Source organism: Triticum urartu, chromosome 1A (genome assembly GCF_056163025.1).
Source record: "Triticum urartu cultivar PI428250 chromosome 1A, HENAU_Tu73, whole genome shotgun sequence".
Lineage (NCBI taxonomy): Eukaryota > Viridiplantae > Streptophyta > Magnoliopsida > Poales > Poaceae > Triticum > Triticum urartu.
Genome location: NC_141873.1, coordinates 87,948,438 through 87,961,643, shown reverse-complemented (window position 1 = coordinate 87,961,643; position 13,206 = coordinate 87,948,438). Strand labels below are relative to the sequence as shown.

At 43.3% G+C, this 13,206-nt stretch overlaps 1 protein-coding gene across 8 annotated transcripts; it reads right to left on the bottom strand.

The window, feature by feature from the left end:
- Window positions 1–8,992: 8,992 nt before the first annotated feature.
- LOC125549107 (uncharacterized) lies at window positions 8,993–12,416 on the bottom strand. Of its 8 annotated transcripts, none has more exons than XM_087513945.1 (6): window positions 11,663–12,415; window positions 10,829–11,101; window positions 9,927–10,445; window positions 9,706–9,814; window positions 9,517–9,596; window positions 8,993–9,341 (listed from the first exon to the last, which is right to left on the bottom strand). In XM_087513945.1, the coding sequence occupies exons 2-3, from the start codon at window positions 11,095–11,097 to the stop codon at window positions 10,097–10,099; spliced, it is 618 nt and encodes a 205-aa protein (XP_087370071.1). In that variant the 5' UTR covers window positions 11,098–11,101; window positions 11,663–12,415; the 3' UTR covers window positions 8,993–9,341; window positions 9,517–9,596; window positions 9,706–9,814; window positions 9,927–10,096. The 8 variants fall into 8 exon arrangements, with proteins under 8 accessions (XP_087370071.1, XP_087370079.1, XP_087370069.1 ...); XM_087513953.1 differs by having other exon boundaries at window positions 10,210–10,445; window positions 11,663–12,412; XM_087513943.1 differs by having other exon boundaries at window positions 9,517–10,445; window positions 11,663–11,761; window positions 11,869–12,416.
- Between the last annotated feature and the right edge of the window lie 790 nt (window positions 12,417–13,206).

Sequence of the window (13,206 nt, the reverse complement as noted above, 5' to 3'; positions counted from 1 at the left end):
CCAAGGCAGTGCTAAAAACAATAAAACTACAGCAACAGTGACAAATGCTCTAAAAAACAGTAAACATGAGACATTCATACCTGATTAGCGGCAGCAGCATCATCGACGTCGTCCTCGTCATCAGCATTGAAATCAGCATCATCCTCGTCCTCTGGATTGACACGAGAACGCTTCTTCACACCCTTGTTGACCTTTGCAGGTGGAACCTGGCGCTTCACGCCGCATTTCTTCCCCTTACCAGATGCACCAGCACCAAGCGGAGAAGGTGTAGGCGCGGCAGTGGCAAGCACACGAGGACTACGGCGTGGCGTACCACCAAGGCCTAACCCTTCATCTTCAACAACTTCTGTAGGCCTTGAAACACGTGGGCTCTTCCGAGGAGTAACTTCACCAACTACTAGCTTCCTCGCAGTAGTCTTCTGGATTTTCTTCTTAACAGGGACAACCGTGCCATCACTACCACACGGCACGTCTTCCTCAACAGTGAGCTCAGCCGCATGAACAGATCCAGGAACATCAGAACCTTTCTCAAGGCAGGTCGCCCTCTTCTTGTCAAAAATTTCTTGCTTCTTCCTCTTATGTTGGTCCTCCAGGAGAAGCTAAAAAGGCACATCCTCGGGTTGCGTGACAGGTTCAGTGCCATCAACAGACTGCGACTGCGTCTCTGACATCTGAAGAGAGCACAAAGGATCCGGAATGGAATCACAACCTTTGACTGAGGGAGCCCCCTCCTCAGCTGCAGCAGGGTTTTCTGATAAACCCAACTCAGATAAAACATCGTTGATGGTGTTCACAGCTTCCTCCTTTGTGGACACATCTGCAAAGAACACAAAAAATCGAAGCAAAAAATAAAAAGTCATGAAGAAAAACAAAAACAAACGACATGAACAAGCTAAAAAAACATGGCTGAAAACTTTAAAATGAAAAGAAAAGGGGTTTCACATACTAGGTGAAGCAAGAGCTGCAGAAGCAAGATCCTCGAGGCTTGAAACATTCTCAAGGCTCGAAGCAACCTCGGCAATCAAAGTCAAAGGGATAATGGGTGATTTAGCCGCATCAGATATTGGAGCATCAGTATTAACCTCTGAAGCTCCATCTTGATCGCAGGCATTTTTTCAGAACTATTGAACTCATCACCAACTACAAAAAATGCAAGTAAAAAGCCAGTTGAGTTCTAATGCACAATCCTACACCAAAGGGACTTCTACTTTGACAACAATGTCCAATAACAAGAAGTTCAACAATACCTAACAAAGCAGTAAACACAACAAACAAACTAAAATCTACACACTAACTATAAAAACAATCTACACTCAGAGGGGCTACTACATATAACATGAATGTCCAGAAGTTCAACGATATATAACAAAGTAGTAAACACAAAATGTGCATAACAGAAGTTCAACCAAATTTCATTATGAACAAACAATAATTAAAACCAGAAGTTCAACTATGTGACCCAAGAAAATAGCACATAAAAAATATGTAGCATGACCACAAATAGTATTTCACAGCCAAACTAAATATCAATACCATGAACATGATAACAAATAAAAAAACAAAAGATATACACTATAAATATGAATCATTTGGGAAGTCCAACAACACTTGGTGACATAGTTTCACCTGCAAATCATCAACTAAAAAGTAAAGCAACACTACTAACTCAAGCTAAGGGTAAAAAGCATACACATAACCTTTCTTAGAAGTTCACACTAATAAGAATGGCAGTCCAACAAGAAAACTAAATGAAGATATGGGCAGACATATATAAGAATACTGCTTTAAAATACAAGATCCAACTACATTAAGATACCTGGAGAAGGTTTGGAAGCCATGACAACACAACGCCCTTGACGAATGAAACTCCAAACCCTAGAATAACATACTAAAAACAGGGGATAGAATGCATATAGTTAGCAGGTAGAAACTCATACAACAAATACAAAAAACAACTAAATGAAACCCTAGGATGAAACAACTAGATAATATCAACAAGTATGAAAACATGAACAGTAGCACATATAGGCAAGCACAAACAAAAAAAGAATCCAGAAACTAACTAGCATGTGACAGACACAATCTAGACTTCGAAATCAACAATACTAAGACAATTAGATACATCAGATTCAGCATGAACCATCACACCACACCCTCTCTCACATGCATCTAAATGCTGAAATCACCAAAGGGGAAATGAAATCCAATCAACTCTGAATGGAGAAATAGCACACACAAGCATCTCATAGACAAATCTGACCACGGGGGAATGGAATCCACCCACCACACGCACAAGAACCCTACCTAATCTCCCATCAAACCATCAGAAGAAGGGGGTAGGAGGCGGACGTGAGAGCACACAGGAGGCAGACTCGACAGATCTGGCGAAACTAAAAGCAAGCATTAGGGGGCGGGGGGCAGCATTTGTACCTCTCGAAACAACCCCCGCACACACGAATCCCGCGGCGGTTCTTCCACTCCCCACGACGCCACGCGCACCTTGCAACCGCGCAGGCAGTTGCCGCCCTCGCTTCAGAGCAGAATAGAGCGGGTTGGGCGAGGGAGAGCGGGGCGTGGGGGAGAAATAGGAGCGGGGGCGTGTGCCAGTTACTCCAGCACGAGGGCAGGGGCCAGGGGCAGAGAAATCAGGGGGAGTTGGAGGCGAGGAAGGCAGCGGAGCGACGGGGAGGGGGAAGAGAGCGAGCGACAGGGGGGAGGGGTTTTCTGACAGGTGGTGATGAGGGAGATGCTCACTTAATGCCTATCTGTCGTGGGAATTGCAGCGCCACTGAATTTACAGTTTTACCCCCCCCCCCCACCCCACCCCCCAACAGCTAAAAAAGTAAATACACCTATAGATAAATGAATGCACCATTTGAATGCATCTATTATAATTATATAACTTCACACGATAGCACTGTTGATATCCTTAAAACCAAAAATAGATGGCAAATGCACTACCAAAGGAAGAAAAATACATACATAAATATGCACCTAAAAAACAACAGAAAGAAGTTCAAAAAATAAAGAATAGAAGTTCAAGTACTCTAATAAAAGAAGTAATGGCATAAGAATAAATAAACCATAAGAAACAAAATGAAGAAGTTCAAGTACAAAAACAGATGAAGTTCATATCTAACACTAAACCATAATAACCCTAAACCCTAAAAACCCTAAGATAGATAGTGGGGTCACGGATGTGACGGACTCGCCTCCGCATGCGACGACGCGGCACGCCGCGTCGTCGCCTGCTCCGGCTCGTTCCTGTCTCGGCCTCGCAGGGGGAGGGGAGGGGGGCCCGACCCCCCTCCCCCCCCCCCCCTGCTCGGCCTCGCGCTACCGCATTGGTCAATACGCGCAATGCTGATTTCAATATCTACAAAATATTTAAATCCAAAAAATAACAACCTCAAATTTAACATGTTAAAAACAATTATCACACTGAAGTTCAGGATAGTTATTCAGTGAAGAACAACAACTATTATAAGTACAAATAACATACTAGAAAAAATAAAAAAATACGCATATCCATCGCCCAATTACATGGCTGTTCACGGGACTAAGTCAAAAAATCCAAACAAATGCAAAGAATGAAAAGTAACATAAAAAAGAAGGAAATACAGAGGAATTGCTTTATTACTTTGCAAAGAAGGAAAAAGCAGAAGTTCACGTATAAAGAACATAGAAGTCCAGCTTCTACAAACGACCCTTACATGATCTGGAAAAAGTGCATGCATACTTGGGCTAATCCCATGATTGCTCACGAGACAAAAGTATAAAAAGGAACATCTGAAGAATTAAAAATATGAAAGGAAACCAAACAAAGAAAAATATAGAGCACCATGCGCCTTCGCCTTGCAAATGTGGAATGTAATCTGGAAAACCAGAAATTCAACCATTAATAAAAAAAGAGAAGTCCAGATCTTACCAAAGATAAGTGGATGATCAAAAAACTATACCAAAACATAGACTAAGGGAAAAAGAGGGTGCATGTTCCTGTGGTCCAGCTCCACACTTACACACTAGCTACAACAAAAATTGCAGAAGAAAATCTAGTAAGGGTTTCTGATACAAAGGACTTGCTGCATTATCTTGCAGCGAAAAGAAAAAAGAAGAAGTTCAGGTATGACGACGCAGAAGTCCAGCACAGAAACCCGGACAGACCCAACAGGATCAACCTGATCCTCCCCCGATCCCGATCCTGAGCCGCCCCAGCCCCGACAGGATCCAACGAAGGAAAAGAAGAAGTTCAGGTATGAAAACGCAGAAGTCCAGCTTGTACAACGACCATTAGAAGATCTAGAAATAATGAACAAACGAATTTGTCCGAAGCATAAAATCAACTCCACAAGATTGCAACACGTCCGCACCCCCTTGGAAATGATCTGGCAACTACCTTTCGACAACTGAAAGGACCAGAGGGTAAATTTCAAAACCGCTAAAATAACATGTGCAGAAACCCGCAGGAGTGCCAACATCAAATCGCTAGAAATCAAACCGTAAGGACCCTCCCGATTAAAATTTACGGATTAGTAAGCCTCGAATTTCACTAAAGTACGCAAATCAGGCAGCAAACTTTAAAGAAAAACGAGAAATCAATAGAAGCGCGGGTTGCATCTCGGGCGGATGAAGAACACGGGCGATTTCAAATTTGTTTGAAATAACAAAGAATTTGTGCTCCAAACTCATACTAAAACCTAATCCCCATCGTTCCAGAACTTCGACAACATCCAAAACATGCATTAAACTTGTAACAGAAACAAGTTCATCACGACCCCGAGAGCAAATCCGCCAACGTGCTAGAATCCGAATCAAAACAATCATTTAGACTCTAAAAAACGTGTCCACATTACACTTACATCACAAACAACACGAATGATCAGAAAAACTCGCAGGGAAAGCCACGGTTGTGAAGATAGCCAGAAGGTCAGGTTAGTACACAGGGAAGTTCAGGCGCGTTACTCAGGTAGTTCAGGTTGTGATCAGAATATTATTCTGATCCCGTGATCAGAATAGTGTTTATATATTATATATATATATTATATATATATATACATCTGGGCTATTCTGTTACGCGTAACAGAATATTATTCTGTTACCCTACTTGAACTGATGAATTCAAGCGGTTGAACTGATGAAATTTGAGCGGTTGAACTGATGCTTTCTGTTGCTGTTAAAAATTGTCTTCTTTAGTTCAAACTTTTTTGCAATTTTTTTTGGTCGAAACGGGGTGTGTAATATATCGTTGGAAAGCTCTTGACATCCACATTACAATCTTATAATTTGTTTTTGCAAAAAAAAAATTATGATTTAAGAGCAGTTTTGAAAAAATCGTTTTTTTCAAAACCGAAAACGTGAATCGTATTTTGGACTTAATTTTCAAATGGGTTGTCGGAATTGAGAAAATGAGATTGCGTTGGAAAGCTTGTGAAAATCCGCATCTTCCATATATCTACTATTTTTTGAAATTCTATATGATTTAAAAGTAACTTGAAAAACGGTGAAATTCTGGGCGAAATGTTTTTCACTGTTTTTTTGCAAATGGTTTGTCGGATTGACGCAAATAATACGGCGTTGGAAAGCTATGGAAAATGCGCAACTTTTGCGTATATAAAGTTTTTTCTAATTCCTTACGGTTTAAATACGAATTCAAATACGGTTAAAATTGGTTTTGAACGCGATTTTTTAAAAAGTTTGTCGAATTGGGGCAAATAATATACCGTTGGATAGCCATCGAAAATGCGAAACTTAGTCATGTTGGACGTTTTCTCTACTTTGCAACCGTTTAAGAGTAATCTTGAATACATCATGATGGATCCTGCTATTTTCTCGTCTGAAAAACAGAGTAGTCGTACTGATATATGCGTATGTTTGTATCGAGCTATTTTTTGTAGAGTAATTTTAAATGATTCCGAAAAAAGGTATTTGTACTGATGCTTGCATGGGTTTGTACTAGGCTTGTTTTCACTAACTATACTTTGCTCTGTTTTTAGGTAATATTTTTCTCCTAAATTTTCAACGGTTTACTGTATCCTAGCCCTGAACTTGCATGGTTTATATTGTTGAACTGAATGTTATTGTATCGTCGGCCCTGTGCTTGCATGGTTTATATCATCGAACTGAAAGATGTTTTTTTTCAAAAAGAAAATGTTTTTTTATTCTTTTTTTTGAACTAAACATTTTTTACAACGATGTTCTGGACTTCTCTTATTTTATGACTTGTACTTTTACCATTTGAATTGCATGGGGTTTCCTTTTGCTTCAACTTTTACAATTTGAATTTCTGTCATGATCAATATTTTTAATTAAACCAATTTTCCTTTGTAGAACGGACCATCATTTTTGTTTGTACGGATCAGTTGTAGAACTTGGACGTCAACGTCACAGAATTACTCTTTGGACGGATCACCTTCTCCCATCTGGACTGGCCACAAAACTTGCATCAGGAAACACACAAAAACAAGGACGATTACAACAAGATCGACCAGAATGTACGAACCATACCTTTTTTAGCTGAATAAATACTATACACAGAACAAGCAGAACTTATTAAACAAGATGTTTTTGAAGTTTCTCACATTAACACTTTTTATAATACAAAACCGAATGGTTCACTATTACCTCCTCTCTTTAAAGTATTACAAACTGATGAACTAAAATAAAATGGTGAGCACAGTGCATTTTTGTACCATAGTTGGTAATAGGGGCACTCCAAGTGAATTATATAAAAGGTAAGTAATTATAGAGTTTGTAGTACCATCACAATCAAAGTTCATACTGACATAAGCTCTGGTCGTGCTCCGGCCAGAAAAAGATACATAAGTAAACTGCGGCCAAAGTATTACAAACTGACAAACATAATTAGCCACCTCGCTAGAACAGAGCATCTCAAAAGCCTCTACTCCGGTTGCTTTTCCTTGTGCAGGAGGCTGTTGACGGAGCACGCAGTGATGCAGGTGGCCATGGTAGCGACACGGGCAGTGACGCAGGTCTCCAAACTGATGGTCGCGACGAACTCGGGCACCCTGAAGCCACGGGGTTGGACTGAGCATGGCGCTGAAGTTGAGTAGAACATTTAGGAATTAGGATAATTAGGAAACAACAAACATGTGAAGAAACCGTGCAGTGAAATGAGTTATAGAAGACAGTATGCATTAGACCTTGCTGATTTCTCAACTGAAGTTGTTTACTGAACAGCTGCCATATTTGACTGAGCTACCCTGAAGTTACTGGAATGGACAAAAGCCTTAATCAGAATCTCACCAATGTTTGACACTAAAATGAATTTCTGAAAACTTACCCAGTCCAGTTAGCTGCTGACTTGAGAAGAGCCATCCTTTTTGCATTGAAGAGCTGTTGTGATGTACTGAGCAATTGCTTTTTCTAAACTTACAAAATTATGTCCGATAACTCCGCCTATGTTGTCTCAACATAGCCGGTCCCAAGCCCGGGTAAAGAAGGAGGGTTGTGATAGGCTTGGCGAGCCAACGTAAAAATTCAGCCACTCTTATGGAGATGAAACCCAAAAGATTTTTGTTGGGGCGTAACCCTCTCAGCGACGCGCCACATCGGAACCCGGGTGTGGTGGAAAGTGGGCAAGGGCCGGGCCGTCACCCCCCAAGTGGCGCGCCATATCTTGATCCGAATACGATGGCAAGTGAGCGAGGATCGGGTCGTCGCATCCTTAGTGGCGCGCTACATCGGCGCCCGGGTGTATTGGAAAATGAGCAAGGGTCTTCGCATTTGACTCGACGGGTGCGAAGGGTAAGGAAGCTAGCCGAGCCTAGGAGGATTCGCTTAGGTAGCTGGAACATAGGGTCTCTGACAGGGAAGCTTCGGGAGCTAGTTGATGCAGCGGTGAGGAGAGGTGTTGATATCCTTTGCGTCCAAGAAACCAAATGGAGAGGACAGAAGGCGAAGGAGGTGGAGGATACCGGCTTCAAGCTGTGATACACGGGGACGGCTGCAAACAGAAATGGCGTAGGCATCTTGATCAATAAGAGCCTCAAGTATGGAGTGGTAGACGTAAGAGACGTGGGGACCGGATTATCTTGGTCAAGCTGGTAGTTGAGGACTTGGTTCTCAATGTTATCAGCGCGTATGCCCCGCAAGTAGGCCACAATGAGAACACCAAGAGGGAGTTAGCTATGGACAAGGGTGCGTGGAAGCTTACTATCCATGTGCCAGAGCCATGAGTTGATTGCGAGATCTTATGGGTTTCACCTCTAGCCTACCCCAACTTGTTTGGAACTAAAGGCTTTGGAACTAAAGGCAAGTAGGCCACAATGAGAACTAATATGGATGTGTGAACCTTCCAAAATTAAATCCAAAAATGTACACACACTGTTTCCTGTGTGACGTAGGGTTGTACTGACACACTCAGCATCAGGGAATTTCCAACTTGCACAAGATCAAACTGCATCCGTTCTCAGCATTAAGTTTTGGAAATTTCCCAAAACGAAATCGACAATGAACGGACACCAGCAGCAACCTGTACTAGACAAGATGAACTTTGCTTTTTTCATACAATGAACTGAAAGGCGCTGCAATTTTTCTAAACTTCCTTGATATGAACCTGTAGCCATATGCAAGTCTTGTTGTAGGAGAAAAAAGCCGGAGTAGCGTTGTAATGAACTGACATCTCCATAATAGAATAATTGCACACACAGACCAGCGAATGCATGAAATGCCCATGGAGCTTGGGATCAACGGTGGAATTCCCAAAAACAAAATCTGCAATCAATGACAGCAGTAATATATACTCCCTCTGTAAACTAATATAAGAGTGTTTAGATAACTAAAGTAATGATCTAAACGCTCTTATATTAGTTTACGGAGGGAGTACTAGACAAGATGAACTTTACAAAAGGTAGCACATGAACAAAAGTTTAGTACTAGTAAGCTACAATTAGCCAAGTTCAGTACAATTAACCGAAGGTAACCGGAACTTAAATATAGATGCAAGTTCCAACTTTTTTCGTGAAGATGTGGATGAGATGTAACCCAAACCAATAGGTGATTTGCGAACTTATGAGAAATAATTCTGTTAAACACCCAGCTTCAGTACAATCATCTATGAAAAGTTATCTAGCTCCAAATTATGACCTTGAAGAATAATTCTCATAAGCATTAGAACAAGCACGTAGAAGAGTGCTGAGGGCACACATGATTTTGGGGGTATTTCCTCAAGCTTCTACACTTCTTTTAAGTAGACAAAAATGATGAAAGGAAACACACTTTGTAAGATGTACTGAAAAAGCCTAAAAAGGAGTAGTGAAATGTTTTGAAGCTCCAGGAAGCCTCTCGACGAACTGAAACTTCGTGTATCCCAGGAGGTTAACCTGCAGAGGAGCACGAACTAGAACATTAAGCATCAACTTCTACAACTTATATACACAGGGAAAATGAATTTCTACATCTTGTTTTGAACTTCTAGTAATCGATCAAGTAGTCATAAAACCAAACAAGGGTGATGGGAGTTGAACCAGATCCCTCAGCCTCATCTCTAAACATTACCCTTTAATCTTCCTGAACTGAATTCCTCTCATCTATGTTCTTTAACTCTTTTTGTTTATGTAGCACGAACCAGCAGCAGCCTGGACGATGGTCGGTGCGTCGAGGTCAGCACGAGACAGCAGTGGCGCTTGAGGAGCAGAGGAAGAGCGACAATACAAACAAGTGCAGCTCAACGAGCCTTTTTCTTACGATGCTTGTGGTCGTCGTGAGCACGCAGCAAGTAGGATCAGGCTCTCGGTGGCGCGGGCATAGGATGCCCGTTAGAGAAAGATTACTTGCTGAAGGCCACCATATTTTCCTACAGTAAGACATAGGAAAGATAATATATAAAGCCCATTACAGAAAGAATCAGCAGTCCAGTTTAAAAAAAAAACATTTTACTAGAACTGAAAGCAATGATTTTTTCATACTTCTGGGTGAGGACATGGTGCTCTAATCCATTTTGTCATATCTAAACCTCCATTTTTTTGGTGACCAAAACTGATGCATAACAGCACAAGTGAAGAATTGTTCGTAGGCATAAAAACAAATACGTAGAGTGCACATATGATATTTCAGGATTTCATCAATACATTAAAGTTTATGAACTGAAAAGAACGGAAAAGGTGAACTGAAAATCAAATAAAAGTTGTATCCTATATAGTTCAAGGTCAAAAGAACAACACAGGGAACGGTGGGCCGGGACGTGTGCACCTGCTGGGGTAGGGGACGCATACGGGAGCCCAAGGTGCAGGCGGAAGGTGGCTCGACACAGTCGGCCAGGGAGCTGCGACGGTGAACGGCCTGGGGCGGCCGGGTTGGACTGCTGATCGCAGCGGCGGCGAACCCAACGGCCTGGCCACACCGGGATGACTAGCAACCAGAAGGAGGTGAAGGGGCGTGTCCACGACGGAGAGATTGAACGGCCTGTAGTTGCAGCGTTGAACTTCCTGTACACGGCGGTGGAGCGATAGCAGCTCAAGGACCAGGACAACATGTAGTTTAAGAATTACAGATTGTAGTCAGCTATAGGATGTTTATGGGACCATGTTTTAGCTATGAGAGAGCAACAACATCACATCATGAGAGAGAGGATGCAGCATCAACAATTCAGTTGAAAGATCAGAGCAGAGCAGAAGTAAATATGTTGTGAGGAGATGAACTGACCAGGATTTAAATTAACTCTCACTAGCAGTAATTTTTGTACTTCGCATGTAGTACTACATGGACTTGCTGTAAAATACATGGACCATGTAGTAATTTTGAAGTTAATTATATGATCATCTCAGGGAGCTCAAGTTGTACTGAAAGCTCAAGTTGGACAGAAACTCACTCGATAACTGAAACTCCTAGGGTGAGGGGTGGGATCCAGGGTGCTGCTGGCAATGAACGGCCTGGGGTGGTGGCGTTGAACGGCCTGGAGTGGTGGCTGTGAACGGCCAGGGTGCTCCGGCGGCAGAGCCCCACCGGGAGATGGCGATGCAAGCAGGAGGTAGGGAAGCAGTGGTGCCAGTGGTCGGGGTCGTCCAATGCTAATGGCACAACAGTACAGGAAGTTGATTCATCACCCATCCACAATTTTTTTTCCTTTTTGGAATCCATTGAACTGAAAAAAGCTATAGTGTGAGCTGAAAGTATGAAAACAACATATCTCTGAAAGAATAAAGAATTAGCTTTAACATATCTATGAAAGAATACACCTCTGAGGAACTAGCTTTGAACATATCTCTGAAAGAATAGAGCGCATGCAAAGTTCAAGGAAAGAATAAGCAAAATGGCACACTAGTACGCAGTAGTACGAGTCCAGTCTTGTACGTGCTAGTATTAGATTTGAATAGTAGCTAGAATTGAAGTTCAGGTAACCATGGCACACACATCATACAGTTTCAGTCATGTACGCACACACTGTAATAGTAGCTGCAATTAAAGTTCAAATAACCACGGTGCCCATAACAGAACAAGAATCAGGCTAGCAGCTAGGCAAGCAAGCTTCATCGGCATGAATACACATCAGCGGCAAGCTAGAACACGCTAGTAGGCTGCAGAAGTCTCCTTGTAATTTTTCAAACAGAAGTGCTTCAGTTCTGTTCAGTAGTAATGCATGGAAAAAGAAAAGCAATGGAATAAACTATAACCGAGCCAAATATGTAATTTCAACAAACTAGACCTCGTTGCTTGACTTCAGTAGTAATACACGATCATCAGTTCAATATAAACAAACTGATGTTAACATCGCCAATATGCTGTCCGTCCAACCTCCCTCGGGCTGCAGTTCCAATAGAAAACAAATTAGTAAGATAAAGAGCATTAGAGAGGAAAGAGATAGAACCGCCGCTGGTTTTCTTGTTGAACCGCAGCTGAAGAAACCCCTACAGGCTACTGGTCGTAATGAAGAGAAAAAGGAGATGAGGTTGCGTGGCGGCGGCGCTGAATGTGAAGGAGCTTGGGGATCTATCGTGTGATGCGCGGCTGGTCACCGGAGCGAGCGTCGGGCGAGCGAGTAGGGTCGCCGGAGGGGAGCGGGGATCCAAGGACCAGGGGTGCCATGCGTGAAGACGGGCAGATCTCCCGTCATCTTCCTCGTCGTCGCTGGGAGGCGGAGAGCCGCGCTAGAAACAGGCGGTGGCGGGAATCGCAGGAGATGGCGCGCGGTGCTCGGAGGGATCTGGGTTGGTGGCGGAGGGAGGTGGCGAGAGGCGCGGCGGCGATGGAGGGAGGAGGCCCGAGATGGGAGTCACCGGGGCTGAGGCGCGCCAGGGCTAGGGTCGCCGGGGATGGGGGCGCCGGGGCTGAGGCGTGCCGGGGTTGGGGTCGCCGGGAAGGGCGGCACTGGGCTGGGATGCGCCGGGGTGGGTCGCCGGGGTTGGAGATGGTTGGGGGCGGCCGGAAGGTTAGGAGCGCGTCGGGGGCCTTATAGGGCCGAGGGATAACAGAATATTAATCTGTTACGCTTAGGCTTCAAATGTGTACTTGTTACTTAAACCAATGATTAAAATGTGACATTAAATACGACTAGTAAGTAGTACAGTAGCAGTATTAGTATATGTTGATCAAATTATTCATCATGTCCACACATTGAATTGATGTGACAACACGCTGCGCGTAAGGTGATACCAGAACCCCGGGTGCGTGTTCGGGTATTCTGAACTTCAGATTTGGAGTACCACTTATCTGTCGAAAATTTTCATCATCCACTTAAAACAGTCGATTGATCATACATTGAGTACCATATAACTGGAATTAATCCATGCAAGTCGAAGAAGGATTGGCTGGTGCTGCCGGCTAGCGTCAAGTTCGATCCCACGGATCAGGAGCTAATCGAGCACCTTGAGGCCTAAGCAAGCATTTCTTCCAGCGCAATTTCAGGGCATTCAAAAGGGGCATATGGACGCGTCATAAGATACAGTCGGAGTGCGGCATGCACACGATGTGGCACAACATCAGCGATACCTTGCCGGTGATGGTCAACGGCCGGCAGACGGGCAGCAAAAAGGTTCTGGTGCTGCACACCAACAAGAACTTCGATCAGCAGAGGACTAATTGGGTGATGCACCAGTACCACCTCGGGGACCTGGAGCAAGAGAAGGAGCGGGAGCTGGTCCTCTGCAAGATTTTCTACCAGACAAACACTAGGACCAGGACTAAAAAGATTATAAATTAATTTGGTATTGGTACTTGTACTACCTTATCGTCCGCAAGTTGATATTGTTG

Excerpts from the sequence above, each read along its gene's own strand:
- LOC125549107 (XM_087513943.1), bottom strand. The coding sequence starts at position 11,097 with ATGGATTCCAAAAAGGAAAAAAAATTGTGGATGGGTGATGAATCAACT. Across the intron at positions 10,446-10,828 it reads CTAGGAGTTTCAGTTATCGA|GAAGTTCAACGCTGCAACTA; the intron begins GTGAGTTTCTGT and ends CGCCGTGTACAG.